Genomic DNA, 20,018 nt, shown 5'->3' with positions numbered 1-20,018 from the left:
TGCTTTCTTTATTAGTTCTACATTATAATTAAAGGAACAATTAGCTTCTGCTATGATTTCCTCTGGTGTATTGGTTTCATTGGGTTGTAAACATCAAAAATCTATCCCAGTGGTTCCTGTCCTTCTTCGATTAAAAAAATAAACTAGAAACTAAGAAGACGTGATTTTGTCAACAAGAGTACGCAGCAATCACTGCAGAGCTATCTATGGAATTATGCAGGGTACGGAAGCCCAGTACTATATTATATGGCTGATCTGACTAAAACACTGACTCATTTCTGCACAGATTCTTGCAGAGAGGTTGAATTTTGCAGTGGACTTTGTCTAACACCCCGCTTGCACACACCACCTTCGTGCCTCGCACACAGGAGGTCATGATTAGACATCACCCGCAGCAATGTTGGACGAAAAACATAAACTGTCACAGCACAGCGCGTGGCAGCACTGCCTGTCACCTGGAACATAGAATAGCTCCCCATTTCTTCATCTCAGCATTCTTAAAGACAGATGAGAGATGATGCCAGCGTTCCCTTCCCCTAACATATACATAGATGCACTTATATTTTTATTACAATAGCAATTATGTGAACTCGAGGGTCATTCACGCTGCTGCTGCCCTGGGTGTGACAATGCATGTTCACCCAGCGCAGCCCATCTTGCCGAACTGCCACTTGCATACATAGCCTGCACGCCATGCATTTGAGGTCGCATCATCTGGTGTAGGTTCCAGGGCAAAGGGCGAAGGGTGAGCATGCATGCGCAAGCCAAGAAGGCTGGTGGGTTGATGCATGCTTCATGCCCGCATGCTGAGTGTTGAAGGTGACGTGGTGAAAGGAACGGTGAAGGGAATGGCAGCCCACGACGTTCAGCTGGTATCGCGCATCCTCGCTGCTGCTAGTGCTCCTCATCCTGTCACCGTTGTGATTGTGAGTGCTCGCAGTCATTGGGTGAACCCTGTTCATATTTGTATTTTGTTACGTGATGCCACACTTCTTTAGTTGATAATGAAAACTTTGCTGTAATTCACACCGCCCACAAAGCTACAAGCCTATTACCTCGTGTAATAGTCTAATACTTTGCTATCACTATCAATGCTTTGCCTTCTGGTCAAAACTGCGACTAGTTTTCTCTAGCATCGACATAGGCAATGCGTACTTCTGGTTCATCATACGGTGAAACAGGTGAGCAGTGCCACCTAAGCATGGTACTTAAGGTATGCCCGACATGCAGCATCTCTGCAAAATTTAGGCAGAAGATATGCTGCGAGGCAACACACAGTTACAAAACAAAGGGTACTTACTCCAGGAAAGAAACCCAGGACTTGCGGCTTTGCATCAGCGCCACTTCCTTGGCAACGCACAGGTCTTTGTAGAGAGACTCGACCACAGGTGGCCGAAACCTGCTTACAGCCTTTGTCCTAAACGAAACAGTCAAACCAAAACGGAAACAGGCTCAGCACAAAGCAAAGGTTCAGAAAAAACTTTTCTTTTTTTGATGTTCAGTTATCAGTACTTCCTAATGCAGCTCCCTGCTGGTTGGTGGCACGATTTCATTGCAATCTGGAATGTACTGCCACGAAGCAATTACTATATTTTGCCACATAACTATTTCGGCGTATAACTAGCACTCAATTTTATGGTAAGACAAACAATATTTTAATGAACACAGATATTAACAGATTTGATACAACAAAGTAAATCTAAAATGTTTCTTGCTGATACTATAAGCTTGCAACAATACCCGCTTATAACAAATATCAGATATAACAAAAGTACCTTCGTGTTGGATGTGACTTTGTTATAATTTATAAAGACAGTAAACAGCTAAATTTTCTTGAACTTCTTGAATCTCTGGTGCTGATAACACGCTCAAAAATAAGCGACTAAACGACCCATGTTTTAGGCAGCATGTAGCTTCATTATGGACAGAAAGTGTTGTTCCATCTGAGGTAATCAAATCACGCTGAGCAGTGTTGTGCGAATATTCAAATTTTCATATAGTAGTTCCAAATATTACACTATTCAATATTTGCTTTGAGAGCAGTTGTAATATTTGTGCTTTTCCAAGTGTCGGCAAACTCATGGTTACGAGTTTGTTTGCTGTCTGGTAATCAGAAAGGCACATTTTTTAATATCAAAAATAGACTCACACGTTTGGCACAACTATATAAATATTACGGTGGAAGCTTTCAAATATATGAAATGTAGTCATTTCATCAACTTTATTTAGCAGCGGGCAAAAGAAACTGAGCAACGAGCCCCAGATACGCCAGTATACACCGGCGCCATCTTTGCCAATCATGGCGCCCTGGTTGCCCGCACTATTTTTTTCACCACCGCCGTGTCCAGACACTAAGTTAGAAAAACAAGTTATGGATAAATATAAATGCCTTTAGAAATTTCTCATAACCTTTTATAATTGCTCAGAAACATTATTTGTGAGAAAACTCAGACAGCGTTCCAAAACATTTAAACTACAATATTCCGAAAGAAAGTGATGAGTGAATGACATCATTAAACTCACTTGAATTAATTGTGCTCTCATTCTCAAAAATTATTACACTTAATTATCGTAAGTATCCAATAATTACCTTGCATACCACTTTGCAGCCAAAATTTTTGAACGTCAACTATTCAATATTCAATTCGAAAATATTCGGCCAAATTCACTATTCGCTTCAAATTTGCTTCGAACTCAATATTCATTATTCACACAACCCTACCACTGAGATTCTGGCTTCAAAATATAATTTCGGTACTTTTATAATATGCATTACAGTAAAAATGCCAGGCCCAAAACACAATTTGCTGTATTCTATGCGATTTATAGTCAGCATTAATTGCACCATTTGTTAAGTAGGCATGGCTCAATTCAATTTCCCTTTATGGAGTACAGAAACTTTCCTGACATTAGCATGCATCCCCAAAAATCTCAAATCATACACAAGGATACATACGAGCTTATTTTGAACCAGTCCCGAGGTAGTGCCGAAATATTCTTGACAGGCACTTCAACAAGATACTGAAAAGATTTGCGAAACCAGAGGCTCTGTTATCTTATGCACATGGCCAAATCTGCGCCACTTGGGCTACAAGTTATCCTACAACCTTCACACTAACACAATGCAATAACTAGCATAGCAGCACATCTTATTAAAGGGGGTAATGCATTATAAAGAGTAAATTGCAACCTTTTTTTCACACGATAAACAAACATAACAAATCGACAGACAATGCTGTCTGGAATATTTCAGCCAAATCTTGTTCCTAATCACACAGCAAGGAGCACTCACTATTGCTAATAATACCACCTGCCCTTTCCTTCAAAATTTTTAAATCCTTGTAGCTTCTTGTGTTCACTGTGATGTGCTTATAGAAACAATGGCTATTGGTCAGATTTCTTTAGACATCACCATTAAGGCATGGAGCATCGAGATTCCATACTTCAAGCCACCGGATCAAGTAATTTGGCATCCATACAACGTACAGACGACGGAGGCACAGAACAAATGCCACTAATTCGGCTTGACTAGGTCTGTGCCCACTACATAACGCATTTAGCCTACATAAAATTTATTTCTGTTTAACAAGGCATCAGGATCAACTATAAACACCATCATTAAACAGGCCCTGACACACTTTCTTAACTAAACATTTTTTGTATCTTTCAACTATAAGTGGAGTTATCGCACCGATACCAGGCTTTCTCCCTATTTTCGTCTGTGCTAGCATGCTGGAAGCTACACAGCAGAGAAGCCAAGAGGGCAAAGCCCCAGCCAAATTTGCATGTCGCGGCTGCCAAAGGAGTCGTCGCTGCAACCCATGGCGACTGTGGTAGACTATGCTATGCGGCCCGCCGCGGCCATCTCAGAGCCCATGCGCAGGAGATGCAGCTATGCACAGTGCAAAGACGGAATGATCTTTCTGTCTTTTTTTGAGATTGGAGACATATATTTTTCAGTTGTTTAACTAAAAATTAGCGCAATGATGTATTACTGAGAATTGTCTCGCAATCACAAAACCAGCCAATAGCATTGGAAAGCGAGGGCAGGCAAACGTTCGCTGCTTCTGGTACGAGAGTGTAAATTTCCTGCTGCATGGAGTGCAATAACATTTGGCCCACACGTTCACAAAAGCCTTGCTAACAGATCGGCAACATTTATTTTACTATGTTCGAAAAGTGTTCCAGGGCCCCTTGAAGTAGGACTGCAAAGAAGTATTAGAGTTACCGGCAATCCATTGACCGATTTGTAGTCAAACGTGGCAACTCCAAGCCGCACAGCAATATCCTTTCGAAGTGAAAGGAGCTTCTCCTCAATGTTGAAGACATCCTTATGGCACCTCAAGAGGTCGGGATAGTTAGACAAGTCCTTGAAGAGTGTAGCCATGTCATCACGCCTGTAAAGACGTAACAAGATTCAATTCATCTTCTGTTTGATTCACCGGAATCAGCACATCTGTTTACTTCAATGGTCTTTAATATAAATACATTATGGGGTTTTACGTGCCAAAACCCCTTTCTGATTATGAGGCACGCCGTAGTGGAGGACTGTGGGAATTTCGACCACCTGGGGTTCTTTAACATGCACCTAAATCTAAGTACCACGGGTGTTTTCGCATTTCGCCCCCATGGAAATGCAGCCACCGTGGCCGGGATTCGATCCTGCGACCTCGTGCTCAGCAGCCGAGCACCACTTCAATGGTCTTTGTGCGTGCATGCGCTACAGTGAAATCTCCGCATAACGAATACCGGTGCTATGATATTCCCAGCACAACAAAGTTGCTGTTATTCCCCATCAGTGTCGCATAGTCGCGCAATTGAATCGCGGTCACAGCAGTCACATTTTGACGGGGGCAAAATGCAAAAACTCCCATGTCCCGTGTAGTGGGAGCATATTAAATATCCCCAAGTGGCCAAAATTAATCCGAAGTCCCCCACATCTGTGTTCCTCATAATCAAGTCATGGTTTTGTCATATACTTTTCTCAATGTCCAAGAGTGCGCTTACATACTTGGCTGAATTGATGTCCAAGCATTCAAGATGGCTGTCAACATCTCTCAAGAGCTTGGCAATGTTGACAAAGCAATTCCTCAGTGCAGTACTCGTGATGCCCAGCGAAAAGTTTGTGCTGAGTGCCCCGAAGAGCCTTTGCGCCCGGGACAAGGCAGACAGTATTTCCACAAGATCAGACGGCTTCACCTGGAAAAATTTGACAAGGAGCAACTATATCGGTAACGTGCGGCAAGAGAAGTTGCTGAAAGATCTTGCATTGTTAGAAAGAACTATTTGTCATGGTGACATAATGTTGTTCATTGCCAGGGAGCTATTTCTGCAACCTACATCAACGGATCAGATGTATTTAGGAAGTCCTATAACAATAACACTGGCATTACAGATGGACTTTTAGTTTTACTTAATTGAATTGATGTGAAGAACCTTTGTTCTGTTGCCTGCTCAAGCAAGCAACGGGCAGGATAACAACCGACAAGCACATATATGGCCCAGCATTGTTACACAAAGAAATAACCAATACCTAAAAGCAGCACACACTTTTTAGCACAGTGGGCAGGCAGGTCACATGACTGCTAGTACTGGGGAAAGGGTGGCTGGGGTGTGCGTAAAATGCAAAACTTCAATACAACGAAGTTGAAGGAGGAGCTAGAATTCGTTCCTTATATCCATTCCGTCATTACATCTATTCTTGCATGCAGCACTGCAATATGAACCTTCATAAGGATTTCAAGGAGAATTTCCCTTATTGTACCTACTGTTCCGTTATATCCAGTTTCATTATAATGAGGCCGTGCATTTATTTATACTAACTTATTTAGGTAGAATACACATTTCTTAATGTTCCAAAAATAACAGACTAATAATAGACTGCGTAACAATATATCTACAATACTCAACAAGGCAGTTTTCTAATACACGGTACAAGGTCTGTCAATGATAATTGACTGGGTTCTGCAACCTAACAGAACACACGGCACACTGCAGACAGTTTACAGTCCAAACAGAAACATTCATTTGGAATGATTATTGTTTGTTTAGTTGTTTGTGTGTGCATGTTGTGCACGCACAAATAAACCCAGTGTTCCAGTTGATGCCATGGCCTTTTCAGCACACACATTTCTCTTTAATCAAGCATTTCTTCAATTTTTTTTTTCTGTACTTCAACTGTGTTTCACGCTGGTTTGTTTATCTTTTGGAAAATGGCGTACCCTGGATCACATCAACCCGCAATTTCGTCAATGAGCGAGACCAGACACTCTCCTTCCGAGGTCATCGAAATTCTAAAAGTTCACCGCGAGATGATCCACTGGGCTTTCAAATGTGGCACTCTTAAGGATGTAACCCGCAGTGGTTGTCCTGTCTCTGTGGCCACTTTTCACCTTAATAAAATTGTGAGGAAGAGAATCGAATGCCAGCCACGGAGAATCATCAGAAAGGTGGCCTTGGGGCTGAATGTGTTGGCGACAACATTGAGTGAGTGAGTGAGTGAGTGAGTGAGTGAGTGAGTGAGTGAGTGAGTGAGTGAGTGAGTGAGTGAGTGAGTGAGTGAGAGTGAGAGTGAGTGAGTGAGTGAGTGAGTGAGTGAGTGAGTGTGAGTGAGTGAGTGAGCGAGCGAGCGAGTGAGTGAGTGAATAAACTTTATTGTACAACATTGAGAAAAGCTGTGCAAAGGGACCTCAAGGTGTTCCCCTACAAGTTCCAGAAAAGACATGGAACAACGGAGGTGAAGAGAAAAGGACGATGGGGAAAAATGCCGGCTGCTGTTGGTATGGCCCACGAGTGGGGAACACTAGGCAACTGTCTTCACCAGTGAGAAAATTTTGACAGCAGAAGCCAGTCACAATGCTCGGAACTCGTGCGCTTGTTCCAACATCAGAAGTTGCTGATGCAGCCAGCTGGACAGCTTTTGAAACTCCCATGTAGTGTCTGTCATGGTTTGAGTTGGTGGTAAGCCCCACTGGCTGCATTCCTCTTGTTTTTGTGACAAAAGGTGCAAGGACCACACTCACTCATACTTTAAAGATATTTTACAACCTCATTCACTGTCCTGATCTCTGTCCCATTTCGGCGAGTAGTCTTGGACTTTGCAGCAGGATGGTGCCCGAGCACAACGTTGTGATTGAAGAGCAAATTAACACCACAGCAGTGGTATCGTACTCTCAAGCCAGACTTCAATCCTGTTGGAGAGTGGCCGGCGAACTAGCCTGAACTAAACCTAATCGTCTTTTGTGTGTGGGCTATTCTTGAAAAGGAGGCCCGTGCCCTTCAGCACGCCAGCATGGTGGCCCTAAAGGCATCGCTGCAACGAGCATGGAAAAATATTCTCTCAGAGATACCTTGCGGGCCGCAACTGAAGCATACCCAAAATTTTTAAAGGCTGCGATTAAGGACAAGAACGGCGACATTGAATAAATTGTTCCGTGTTGCATTTCTAATATACTGGGTAAATATACTGGGTAATATACTGGTAAATGCAAAAGCTTTCCTAAGATTTGTTTCATTCTCAACCAAAATATTAGGCAAAAACCTTGTGACAGCCTTCGTGGTGCACCCTGTATGTACGTACGCACCTATGTATATGCAGAATGCAACAAATAACGAGGAGAATACAACCAAATGGCAAAAAGTCAAACAGAGGTTGCCATATATGTTGGGTCTATTGCAAATACAATAACACATAGTTTTTTCATAGTGGAACAAACAGATGTGAAAAAGTTGAAAATTCAAAACGAAAGTTCATTTTGCTAGATTATATTCATGAATCTATCCAGATAATCCATGGATGACTCATACTGAATGAATCATTTGTCTCCCTGAAGCTAAATAATCAATCCATAAATAATACATCCTGATAATCCGTGGCTAGTATAGTGCTTACTGTACAAACCCTATAAGAACAGTGCATTCTACAGATAATCCAGATGATGAATGAATAATCTTGCTCGCTGAAGCCAGATTAATCAATTCTCGCAAGCCAGTCTGCGAATTCTTCGTTTAGAAGTACACTGAGAATTACTAGGCAAATTGGATGCTTGCCTTCTGGTGCAAAATTGCACAAAGTCCTCGCTGAACGTCGGGCATTCTTGAGAGAAACTTTCTAAGTTCGGGAAGACTCTTGGCTCCCATGGAAAGTATGCTCGAAACAGCATCCTGACGTTCCTTGATCAACCTGTGTGAACACAAAGAAACTTCTAGCACTGTTTTTTCAGTGCACCAGCTATTATAAGCACACAGTGGTGAAGTCAAGCTCAAGAAAGAAACCACATGCTGGAAATGGAGATGCAGATGTTACACCACAAGATGTTCAGCACTGCGCGAGAGTGTGAAATTGGCCTCGTTTGTGCAAGTTCAATGTTGTAATACTACGCAAAAGATTGAAGAAAGCAAGGTCCTGATCGTGACAACCATGGTTGTGTTATCATGACCATACCGCCCGTTTAATCTTTAGTTAAAAAAGAGATTTAAAATATTGCCTGCGGTGCCTTTCAGGTGTATTTCTGGAAGAGGTGAACATCACTTGCACACCTAACCAAAAATGTCCAGGGGGCTAATTGAAAATTCACTCATTAACGTTTTAATTATTCACTTCAGCACACATGTTGCAATTGTGAAATTGAAGCTCAGCTTTAATGAATCTAGGTCAACTTAGCACAAATCCCAAGCCTAGCAGCACTTTCCGGATATCTGGCTTTAAAGTGTGCCACGAAATACATTAGCACTCCAGTTGACAGTTCCTTAAAAGTGTGCATCAAGTCAGTCGCGATGGTCTTGTGGCCGCAAGAATATCGCTTCCAAAGCCGGCAAAGAAGAAGAGGGCTCGCCTGCAGGTAGCATGGGAATAGAACACTCTCGCACTCTCGGAGTGAGTGGCCGCGGTGTCGGCCACTCCCAAGATACCGTTACACCAGGCTGGTCGGCCTAAATAAACCGTGGCTACGGTGGCTACCTCTTCGCACTGCCTTCCGCAATCTTAACTGGAATGCCAACAAATTATTTAGCAGATTCTGGGATAGGATGTTTTCAAAGTTTGTGCTAGTCAGTAGGATTTCTGATAAGCAGACGTGACTTCACTACTGCTCCACTTTAAAGTTAACAGCTAATTAGCAAATATTTTTATTTAGCCACCTGGACACCACAATTTGCAAGTATGTCTACCCCTAGGATAATGTACCTGATCAGAACAAGTTTTGCTATACGCTTCATGCCACCTTTGCAAAATTTGCTCAAAGTTAAAAACAAGAGCAAAAAAAATACCTGGGTACATATTTCAATCTCTTGCTTTGTCCTGTCGCCCACAGTAAAAATGTGTCTTGCTTATTTAAAATATGTTATAAACGCATTACTAAGTGCTTCCTTAAAATGTAATAGCTCTCTCCATGGTTTAAGGCAGCAAACAAACAAAATATATAATTTTTTTCTATCAATCACGCAACTCACTCCAAGTCGGCCAGCGGTTGTCCTATCCATGAGAAAAGCATGCGGCGGCCAAAGGCTGTCAAAGTATGATCCAAGTGGCCGAACAAGCTGCCTTTCACTGTGCCATCTGCCGAGTTACGGAACACGTCCAACCTCCGTAGCGTTGCCGCCGTGAGATCCATTTTGCGACAGCCGCTGGACATGGGAGTGAAATTGCTGCAAACAGCAACCAAACAGGTTCAGAAAAGGAGCACTTCCTTTGCCAACTGCACTACACGAATGTGCGGCCACATAAAGCCTGTCATAATACAAGAGAACCTTGTTGGTACTGTAATAAAGTACATTTGTTGTAGTTGTCTTAAAGTTTTGTTAATTCCAAAAGAACTAAGGAACTTTAGAAGTAAACTTCAAGGATGGTATCACAAAAACATCTCGCCTTACAAATGTTCGCTTCACTTCTTACGTCGCTAGTAGATGGAGTTCAACTCCTGCTCCTGCCCGTCGCGCATGCGACTGCTAATAAAAGCGCAGCACCCAGCGAATCACAAGAGTGGAAACGAACATTCAGAAACCAATATGCTTGTGAGATTGTGCCCCAGTTTTGCGACGCTTGCCCGACACCCCCGAGAATTTCTCCTAGTTTGAGCACTTCTAGAATTGAAGTTATCTTAGAGCTCAAGAAACTTTCAAGCCAAACTTTAGAATTGTGTTCTAAAGTTCGAACTCTAGAAGGCACTTGCCTCACATCCCTGAGGATTTCCTCCAGTTTGAATGCTTTCAGGTATTCGAGGAGAGATCCCAAACAGCAGATGACGACTGGTGGGATTGCCGCTAGCTGGGCAATACTCGACGAGTGCTTGCCATTGCCAGAGAACAAGGTGGTCAGGGCATCTAAGCTAGGAGACAGCTTGAAGTAATCCGGCGGGAGTCGCTCCAAACGTACACCATCACGACTGCATCAACAAGCAACAAAGAATGCAACAGTACTTTCTACCACAACTGTTCTCGCAGTTTTACATTACAGTAGAAATGCTTTTTTTTCTCTTCTAACATCACTGATGCATTGATGCATACGCAGCCTCTAAGATGGTTCACAATGGCATCAAAGTCATAAGTGAAAGGATAAGTTGTACCCTTTAATGGCAGGTAACCTCAGAGTTGTCTCAAGGAAATAAATTTTAATTGATTGATTCAATTTTTCAACTGAAATCCACAAAAGCACTGTGACTTAAAGAGAAAACATCACCAAAGCGGCTAGTGTAACAGAAAACTCTTACTCTGCAACACAGAACAGATAAGCATTACACTACTGAGCAAGTATGCCGGGTTAGCATAAAAACTAAAGCATTATTACCTGCTACGATCAGGCATAGAAGTATAATAGCTGTCGTACACTGGCCACTCTTTGTCAACCACTCAGCTTTTAACCTACAGCTTACACATTGTCATCATCTATTTGCTTGACTGTCTGATGCTTTACCCCTAGTTGTTAATGCAACGAAACATGCCAGTCACAGACAGTTGAGGCGGGCTGATATTTAACTGCAGCGAGTACTGCGGTGCCAATAGAAACGCATCAGCTAAACACCTTCTTTAAGGCTTTAGCTGTTGCGATGTTCCTGCAAATTTAAGAAACTATAGTATAGTAGTATAGTAGTAGCATGATATGTTATATTTAAGAAATCTGTACTAACACAGGCTTGCAGACAGCAAGATCTATAGAAGTGCACAATCACAATTTTTTAGGCAAGTGCAGCTATTCCACAAGAGAGATTATTATTTATGGTTTGAAAAGGTAAATGTAGATAACATGGAGACAAGAGGAACGAAAAGAAACGACACAAGAGAAAGAGAAAAGGAGAACTCACAAACACGTCTGTGTAGTCATTTTTGTTACAGGAATGTGAAATGATAAGGAAAGAAAGAGAAAGAGGAGAGGATTGCACAAATGTGCTCGTGTTGTTCTTTCCGTTTCTCTATGTCTGTATTTGCAACACCTTCCTCTTGAAAGTATGAATCTTCATACATTTTCTCAGCTTTCTGCCACTGAAAGCTTGCAATACATTGAAGCCTGAATGAAAAATAGCAAACAAATCTTTCAGTAACATTGCATCTAATTTCAAGCCTAAACCACTATCTGCAACACATAAAATTGCAACATAATTACACTCTAGAAATCGAAATCTGGCAGCACAGGACTGATGTCATAGCACCTCATTAGTGTTTTATAACAGGAATGTACAGTGCTCACAGAATGAAACCTGGCAGCACAGGAGTGATGTCATAGCACCTCATTAGTGTTTTATAACAGGAATGTATAGTGCTCACGGAATGAAATGCGTCAATTTAGAGCTAAGTAATGTGCATGCTTTCATTTCAACTGGCTGCAGTTCGTGTCACATCGACGTAATTCTGGCGCGTACACTTACATCGGAGTCCTCGTCACCTCTGGTGACCAAATTCCCAGCGACATGACATGGTGTTCTCGCGTACTTTGCACATATGTAGGGTTCTGCTAAATGCTCCGTGTCCTATTTCATTCCTGAGCACTGTACAGTCACAAGCTTTACTATTGTGAACAGGGGAATGCATTCTGATGATCAATGACACTCCTCAACGGCATCCCCTTTAAATGTGGGTGGTGACATACAGCCACCTTGCATTTGTATGCTTCTTTTGTTCTATTCTATCATAGTGTAGCCCTCTGCCTACCTCTTGTCTTATTACGTAAGGTTACCTATGCCTGTGACAGACCCATCTCTTCCTTGGTTTTGTTCCCCACCCATGCACCAAAGATTTCTTGCTTATCTCGACCGCTGACTAGCTAACATTCCACCAACTTTGTTGCACAGCCCGTTCTGGAATTGGATGTTCCCTAGGGTTCTGGTTGGGTGAACATCATCAAAACAGTGGGGTGGCTGGTGGTGGCTAGTCTGTGATTTTAGCAGGAACACTTCCTGATCACGCACCTGCGTCGTCCGCTACGGTCTGCTGCCAGAATGGAAGTCAAGGTGCGTGAGCATGAGATAATACGTTCCGTCATTTTCAGATGCTGTATGGTACTAAAGGTACCACATGGCGCGCCAGCGCAATTAGGGGGTGCATCCCTAATTATGCACACCAGAGAAGTGCACCGGCTGCTCAACAGGGTGCTCTGCCTGTGTCGAGCGATACACACTCCAATGTTCGGTGCCACAAAACTTGTGACCATACACTCTATTTTAAAACCAGCGCCCACTCACCTCGTGCTTGTGAAGCTGCACACTGTCTTCTCCAACATGGGGTGGCACTTCTCAGAGAAAACAATCTCAACAGGTTGAAGACTCTCAAGCCTCTGCTCCAGTTCACAAGAAGATGCGCTCTCTTCAAATGTGTCGTACAGAACTTCTCCCGTAGTTGGCTGGGCTGCCTGCACACGTGTTCGACCAGGAAGCACTTTTAACCCTTTAAGTGCAGTGCCCGAGGATACTTGTCTGCACCCCGAAGCACACCCCCAACTGTGCTCAACATAACAATAAAACATTCATAGACTGGTTGTGCCACCTACTCAGAAGTTGGTTTAACTGATATTTTTCGGAATATCTTGTTTTTATACGATGAATGGCATGACAAAGCTTTTTGTCTGTCCATGTTGCTCACATCTCTCGTTTTCCAATGGAGGACCAGCACAAAAGGCCAGCACATCTTTTTTTTTTTTTTTACAATGCAGAAACTCAAGAACATCTTATGATCTCTGATTTAGATAACTTGTATGTTTATTGAACGCAGTCTTCAGGTGACAACAAAAACAACGAAGAGATCATATTGTATGAGCAACACTAATCATTCTAATTTATAAACTTAATTATCATAAGTCTTAATTTAAAGATCTGTAAGACATTCAGTCTGCTACTGTATTACTTAGACAGAAATGTTATTTATTCAGCTTCAGAAAAACAACCAGCGCTGAAAGGGCTATGAATGAAAGCAACAGCCACTCTCAGTGCAGATCTGACCTGACAAAACCAAGGCAGTTATACATACCACAACCCCGACAAGTAAGTGATCGGGAGTCGCACAATCGGCCTCACATATAGACACCAAGTATCCTCCCTTGGTTGGGTCTTCACACCCTGTTGTTGACAGTTCTGGCAATAAAAAAAATAAGAACACATAATGCAAGAATGTTTACAAAGGTCATTCTATATGCTTTCGTGTTGCTTTGTAAAACATTGTTTTAACTTTCAAAACAAGAATGCACTGCACAATGGTCCGCAATGGCATCGAAGTAATTAAATATGGAATAAGTCACGCATTCTATGGTATGTAACTTCACATTTGTCTCAAGAAACCTAGTTCTTGTTGATTGAGTGAGTGTAATGTCCCAGAGACACGCCTGGTCTGCAAAAGATCCTAGTGCATGGCTCGTGCATCTAAATTTATGCTAGTATTTAAAAATCCCTATTGGTATGTGGCTTCCACTGCTGGAAACCAAAACTGCAAGCTCGTGTTCTGTAACAGTAAAATATAGCCGCTGAGTCACCACCGTGAGTAGAGCAGATACTGTTCAGTTATAAGTGCTGCTGCTGAGACTCACTAATACATTCTATATTTCATTAACAATTCAGCTGTACTCTCTGCGTGTTTGTGCTGATGGCTATCAGCATTATCAGTGACGTTAAACATCGTGGCTCACGAGATGTTTCATGTCTCATCACAGATAAGGTGTCATATTACTGCTGCTGCACGCTTCGTGTGCTGGTTGGTGCGCTTCGGGAATCGCCATGTCGTGACAGCTGCGTTGGCGCCGCCCTACTGGAGACATAGTGCACTTCTTCAATGCAGCTTGTGGAATGTGCTCTTCTCTAAAGTCGCACCCTTACCTCACTGACAATTCCCAAGGCTGATAACAGGTGTACACACTTGTATATTATCTTTCACTGATCTTGGATATGGACATAAGATAGATATTACAAGCGGATTTTCTCTGACCTCTCTTTCGTTTCAATATATTTTTGTTTGCAGCCACGCACAAATTGGATCCAGACAATAAAGTAATCTGTCCAAACATTGAGAATTTCACTTAAGTGTTTGCCAGGAAAGCTTAACAATAAGAACTACAATTAAATGTCAGCTCATGACCCTAGACTCAAAGCTTCATTCTGTAAGTCAAGTGGCGTGTCCTCACCGCAGATAGTCATATAGAACCTCCCACATAAGATATATGGATGATAGATACGGAAACAAATAACATCTAGAACCAAAAATATACCACCTGGTCTACACAAGCTGTATGGCTTCCCCAAGCTATGAAGCAGTTGTGGCTAACGTCCTATCTAACACACCAACAATTTAGCCAGAAGGCTTTCATGCAGTAGCATTCAAGCGTGTATTTACACTTGCTACGAATGCTGGAAAAAACTGGAAACTATTAGCAGCCCAAGTGTTTCTGCAAAAGTTGTACGGTTACAGCAATGAAATATACTACTGAGCATAAACAGTGGAAACCATGAAATCTGAAAGCCTTTTCACGCATCTCGCTATAAAATCAGGAATACCTTCCCCAATCAAGGTCGACTTGGTGAACAGTGCCGTCAGTTCACGAGTGAACACGGTAGACTTCGACGCTCCAACCGACTTGAGTGCTGCCGACTCAGTCTGACGGACTATGCCCACTTTGTGGCCACGAGACACAAGGCGCTCCACGTGGAAACCCAGACGGTGGACAGGAATGCTGGCTGTCATAAAGTTGTGGTCTTGATGGCACATGATACAAAGCTCACGGGAAGCCAGCTGCACAAATAGAAGTAAACGCTGGATCAGCAAATGTAGTCATATATATCTGGCTTGCATGAATGTGCTCAGTCAGAAACAGGCATTAACTAGGAGTTAGGAAATGCCCGCTGTTTTACACTACACAGCAAGAACTACTCGCAATGTACTTCCATTTCACTTTTGAAAGTGGACATCATGTCAATGCATACATTGTAGTTCGAAACTCTGGTTTCCGTAACCTCAATGAATCGAGCGTTTCACATAAAAGTGAGAACTCGGTCGTGTAATCATTTGACCTCAGAAAGCGAAAGCAGCCAATGATCAACAGAGGTGGGAGTAAACTGAGACAAAAAATTGATCTATTATTGCAACACATTTACGCTGCATCAATATGCACTATTCCTACAGCTTAGTACGCACATAACTGCTCTGCACGGATAGGATACCACCAGAGACGATAAACACAACATTACCTCCGCATCTTCTCCGAAAAATCGGAAACGATATCCGCATTCAACCAGCAGGACAGTGTTGGGGTGCCGCTGCTTGATCGCCACGACTTGACTCTCAAGCGGCGTGTAGCTAAGAAAAGAAAAAGGAAACGGAACCACGTGAAGGTTTCGCAGAACCTACTCATTCATACTATCACACAAGCAATCGAGCAGAGCGTCTTCGCAATACAACGTTGTGCTCTGTAGTATCACTGCACATGTGTTTACCGCGCCAAAACTGACCTGGTTGGTTTCGAGCTCCCTGCATCGTCGCTTTCGGCGAGCGCGTCATCGCTTTCTTTGGTCACCGTGGAGTCCACTTGACGCGATGCCGCACCGAACCGGGAACACAGTCTGTTTTTGATGTTTGTGAAGTCTCCGCCTGCCAGCCCTTTCCTTTTGTTCGACGCGCACGCTGACGAAGACGACGGCGCGTCGCTCGCCGATTGTTTGGAATCTCTTTTCCGCGTCTTGCCACCGCTGCCTTCTTTCTGCGATTTCGACGCTGCCCTGCGCCTGATTATAGCGCGCAGTTGCGCCGGAGGAACCATACCTCTGTCGCCCTTATATTGGGCTCCCGCGGATCACCTGCCACAGATTTTGATCGAGCACTCACGGAGAAAGAGAGCAGCTGAAATATCCGTTACTAACACCTTGGTACGTATTTCACTGGACTCGGCATCGCGAATTCACATCACGGTGTTTGTTAAATAAACAATCACGCGCTGAATGAAGGACAACTCGGATGTTTTGCCCACACATGGGTACCACCATTACGCTGAAACGAAACTGAAACAAAAAGTTTCATTGTTTTCCTGATTTTGTAACTGAGTCAAATTATTGTATCAATCTCTATGAAGCCAAGTAACCGTCACATGAATTCACAGAACTTACAATACCATTTAATTACCGGCTTTAAGAAATATAGGGAAAAGGGAAAATACTTTTATGGGATTTGTTGTTTTATTTCTCCTGACGGTTACGTCAAGATGCAACCAAAAACATTTGCGATTGCGCAGCTAAGTAAGCACATTGCGTACAGTTATTTCTTTTAAACTATAAAAGCGCAAAAGTATAAAAACACAGCGCGTGCAATCTGGGAGGCTATGCTCAGACCCAGTTACGATCGTATTTTGTTTCTTTCCTCCATGGTAATCTAGCAAGTTTAAAGTTAGATTATTAATGCACAGGTGGCATGACCATACAGAAATATTTCGAGGGACCGTAGTTTGGCTGCTGCCTACAATGTCCACAGCAACGAGCGATGGTCCACAGCGCGTTGGCAATCTCAAAGGCTGTACACGCATTATAGTGGGGGGGAAAAAAACTTTTCCGTGGTATGCCTATCTTTATGTTGCCTCCGAGCAGCATAACGTTGCCTCCGAATACTCTCCAGTACATCTTGGAGGCCACACACTTTCCGTCACGTTTCGCGTTAACGTCGCTTCACGGCAGCACCTATTTTGTCGACGCGAAGAGCGCGAAATTCGGACGTGCGAAATTGTGGCTTTAGAATGTACCCCTAATGTGTCTTTAGACACGGCCGTATTTCAAACTTCTTGATTTGTTTTAGATTCTCGCAGGAGAGGCCAGTCATATTGTATGTGTTCTTTGTGCGCTTATTTCCTTGCGCCGTTGATTTCCTGATGTTTCAATGTATGTTCAGGCACGGCCGTGTTTCAGATATGGGACCTTCTCACTGAGGTAGGGTGAGGAGAGGAGGTGTCGCCGGAGACGGTGAGTGCGTATGGGAAAAATAACCAGTGATGTCAAAGTAGGGAAGAGCGAGAGAGAGAGAGAAAACAAGAGGTGAAAGGCAGAGAGGTTAACCAGATGAAGTGTCCGGTCGGCTACTCAAGCCGCACAATGCACCTTTACGACGGTTAGTTGCGGTTATGCGTTTCTAGGAATGACAACGCTTGTAGGATGGGCGCAGCCTTGTTTTGAAAAATGGCTAAGCAAAAAGTCTGAGAAAAGAAAATGCGACAAGCGCGGCCGTTATCGTTTCTTTTTATTAATGCGTTGGTATTCGGAGTGTCAAAGTGGAAAAAAAGTGTATGAGTGAGAACTGTGGGAAGCCGGCTACGTGGTAGATGTTGAGAGGAGATGGTAGATCTTAGAAAAGCTTGTATATGTGCATGTATATACAGGGTGTCCCATGCAACTTTAGCCAAACCTTAAAAATATTCAAATGCCACGTAGCTGGGCAGTACCAAGGTAATGTTGTTTGCGGTCACTTGGAGATACTCATATTATAAAGGCGAAAGCCTTAGATGGGTCATACCCGCCGTGGTTCCTCAGTGGCTATGGTGTTGGGCTGCTGAGCACGAGGTCGCGGGATCGAATCCCGGCCACGGCGACCGCATTTCGATGAGGGGGAAAACACCCCTGCACTTAGATTTAGGTGCACGTTAAAGAACCCCAGGTGGTCGAAATATCCGGAGTCCTCCACTACGGCGTGCCTCGTAATCAGAAAGTGGTTTTGGCACGTAAAACCCCATAATTTAATTTTTTTTTTTTTTAGTTGGGTCATGGGTCGAAAAATTCCATGTCCGGCATTATGGCACCAAAATTCATAGGGAGTCGAAGCCACGACCTATAGTGTTAATTAAGACGAAGTTAATTGAGACTCACGAGCTTTGGTGGGAGTCGAACCCTCGATTTTTGGTGGGAGTAAGATCTGCGACCTTTGGTAGAATAAAATAAGTAATAGGAACTAACAACGCATTGGAATGAAAATTTCACATAATATAATTAGTGTATCGTGAGCGAGCAGGCTTTCGCCTTCATCTTCTTCAGCGTGTGTTAAAGTGATTGCCAACATTTTTTTTTTTTTGCATTCCATCTAATTACATAATTTGTCTTAATTACATATTCAACTTCTCAAATATATGTAGATCAAAAGTGTCAATGAGAAAATTGTAGAGTAACATGAAAAACACCCGATACAGCTTTCTGTTGCTGAGTACGTGCTACATAAAAGTTTTTCCGAGCGTGAAGAAAGCCCGCGAGTAACGCAAAATTGCCGCGCGACTGGCCGTTCGAGGCGCTCGACGGAGTGGGGGCTCTGCCTCCCCCCCCCCCCCCGCAGGGCGCTTGGGCCCCGGAACCCTCCCGTAGTCGGCGCCTATGGTCGGAGGTGTGTCGAATGAGCTCCTGAACAACACTTGGCAACGCGCTGAACGCTGTTTAAATCATGGATACGGGACCTCAAAAAGGTGCGACATAACGCTGACTCGTTTCTCTCGAATTTACCGCTAAATCGCTACTGGATTTTCGATGGCAATTATAGGACGCTCGATGAGCACCTACGCCGCTGGCACCGCCGCCGTCATGCTGTCTCGAGATTGAGGGGGGGGGGAGCACTGATCTAACGCCGACGCGTTTTCCCCACGGTCTCATCTCGTGCGCCATCGAGGTGCGACGTTTGCCACGACCGCTGGCGGCAATCTACTGCACGCCACCGTCGTGAGACGCATGGTAGCTTCCAGGGCGCTGTTCCTTGCACCCAGCAGCAGTTTCTTTATACTAATGGCGTCGAGCGAACATGTTGCACCCGCGTACAATTAGAGCACTGTCTGAGAAGTTTGAGACGGGATAGAGGGCACCGGAGGAGGTGGCCTCACGTTGCGCAAGCGTTGCACCGCCTGGCAACCGCGTGGACGGTCGCATCTGCGCCTCCAGGGGGTGGTCGGGTGTTACAAACAAATGGCGCAGAAAACCAGCTTTCTCCTCTTTCAACCCCTATAACGCTGGTGACGCTCAAAGGTGCGTTGCATTCTCAGTCAACACGAATAAAGCGTTCGGTTTCACTTTGCACTCAAATTGAATAAACTGCTCAAAGCGAATTAGCGCGAACACGTTTCAGCACTCCTCGTGCATTTACGGAAAGTTTCGCTGAATATCGATTCCAACGGGGCACGTTGGATCTGCTGCACCATTTTTCCACTCTCTCTCTATCGGCGTTTGCGAAATCATTCAGGTGGAATGTGTTCCTCCTAGACAGACCGTCAATCAGCGCTTTTACGTGGAGGTACGCGTTTAGGCGATTGACAGTGTAAATGGGAGAGGGCGACGAGCGAAATCGTGGAATGCGGGTGATTACCTTCTCTACGGCCGCTCGATTTGATCGCGAGCGGCTTCTAATATTTCTCCATCGCGAAAGCGACCCAGCTAAAATATTGCATTGTCTATGATGTGGTGTACAAGGCTTTTCTGTAAGGTATCCGACCATATATGCTCCCCCCCCCCATACAAAAAATCGAAGCACCGGTGTTTTGATTGTCCTAATCACCTTCAAAGTATGCTCCCCTCCTGCTTCCACACACAGTCACATGCTCTTTC

At 43.7% G+C, this 20,018-nt stretch overlaps 1 protein-coding gene across 2 annotated transcripts in view; it reads right to left on the bottom strand.

The window, feature by feature from the left end:
• Positions 1–16,464, bottom strand: part of LOC142588132 (DNA mismatch repair protein Msh3-like) — a 38,597-nt gene extending 22,133 nt beyond the window's left edge. For both annotated transcript variants that reach the window (XM_075699617.1, XM_075699615.1), the window contains exons 1-12: positions 15,918–16,464; positions 15,657–15,765; positions 14,967–15,201; positions 13,453–13,556; positions 12,672–12,838; positions 10,170–10,382; positions 9,451–9,645; positions 8,050–8,182; positions 5,012–5,199; positions 4,229–4,397; positions 2,957–3,021; positions 1,301–1,417 (exon numbers count right to left, since the gene is read on the bottom strand). In XM_075699617.1, the coding sequence (XP_075555732.1) occupies positions 1,301–1,417; positions 2,957–3,021; positions 4,229–4,397; positions 5,012–5,199; positions 8,050–8,182; positions 9,451–9,645; positions 10,170–10,382; positions 12,672–12,838; positions 13,453–13,556; positions 14,967–15,201; positions 15,657–15,765; positions 15,918–16,225 (2,003 nt within the window). In that variant the 5' untranslated portion in view covers positions 16,226–16,464. The remainder of the gene's footprint in view (positions 1–1,300; positions 1,418–2,956; positions 3,022–4,228; positions 4,398–5,011; positions 5,200–8,049; positions 8,183–9,450; positions 9,646–10,169; positions 10,383–12,671; positions 12,839–13,452; positions 13,557–14,966; positions 15,202–15,656; positions 15,766–15,917) is intronic.
• Positions 16,465–20,018: the final 3,554 nt, after the last annotated feature.

This window comes from Dermacentor variabilis, chromosome 7, assembly GCF_050947875.1.
Source record: "Dermacentor variabilis isolate Ectoservices chromosome 7, ASM5094787v1, whole genome shotgun sequence".
Lineage (NCBI taxonomy): Eukaryota > Metazoa > Arthropoda > Arachnida > Ixodida > Ixodidae > Dermacentor > Dermacentor variabilis.
The sequence above is the reverse complement of the archived record's forward strand: the minus strand, read 5'-3'. Positions and strand labels throughout refer to the sequence as shown.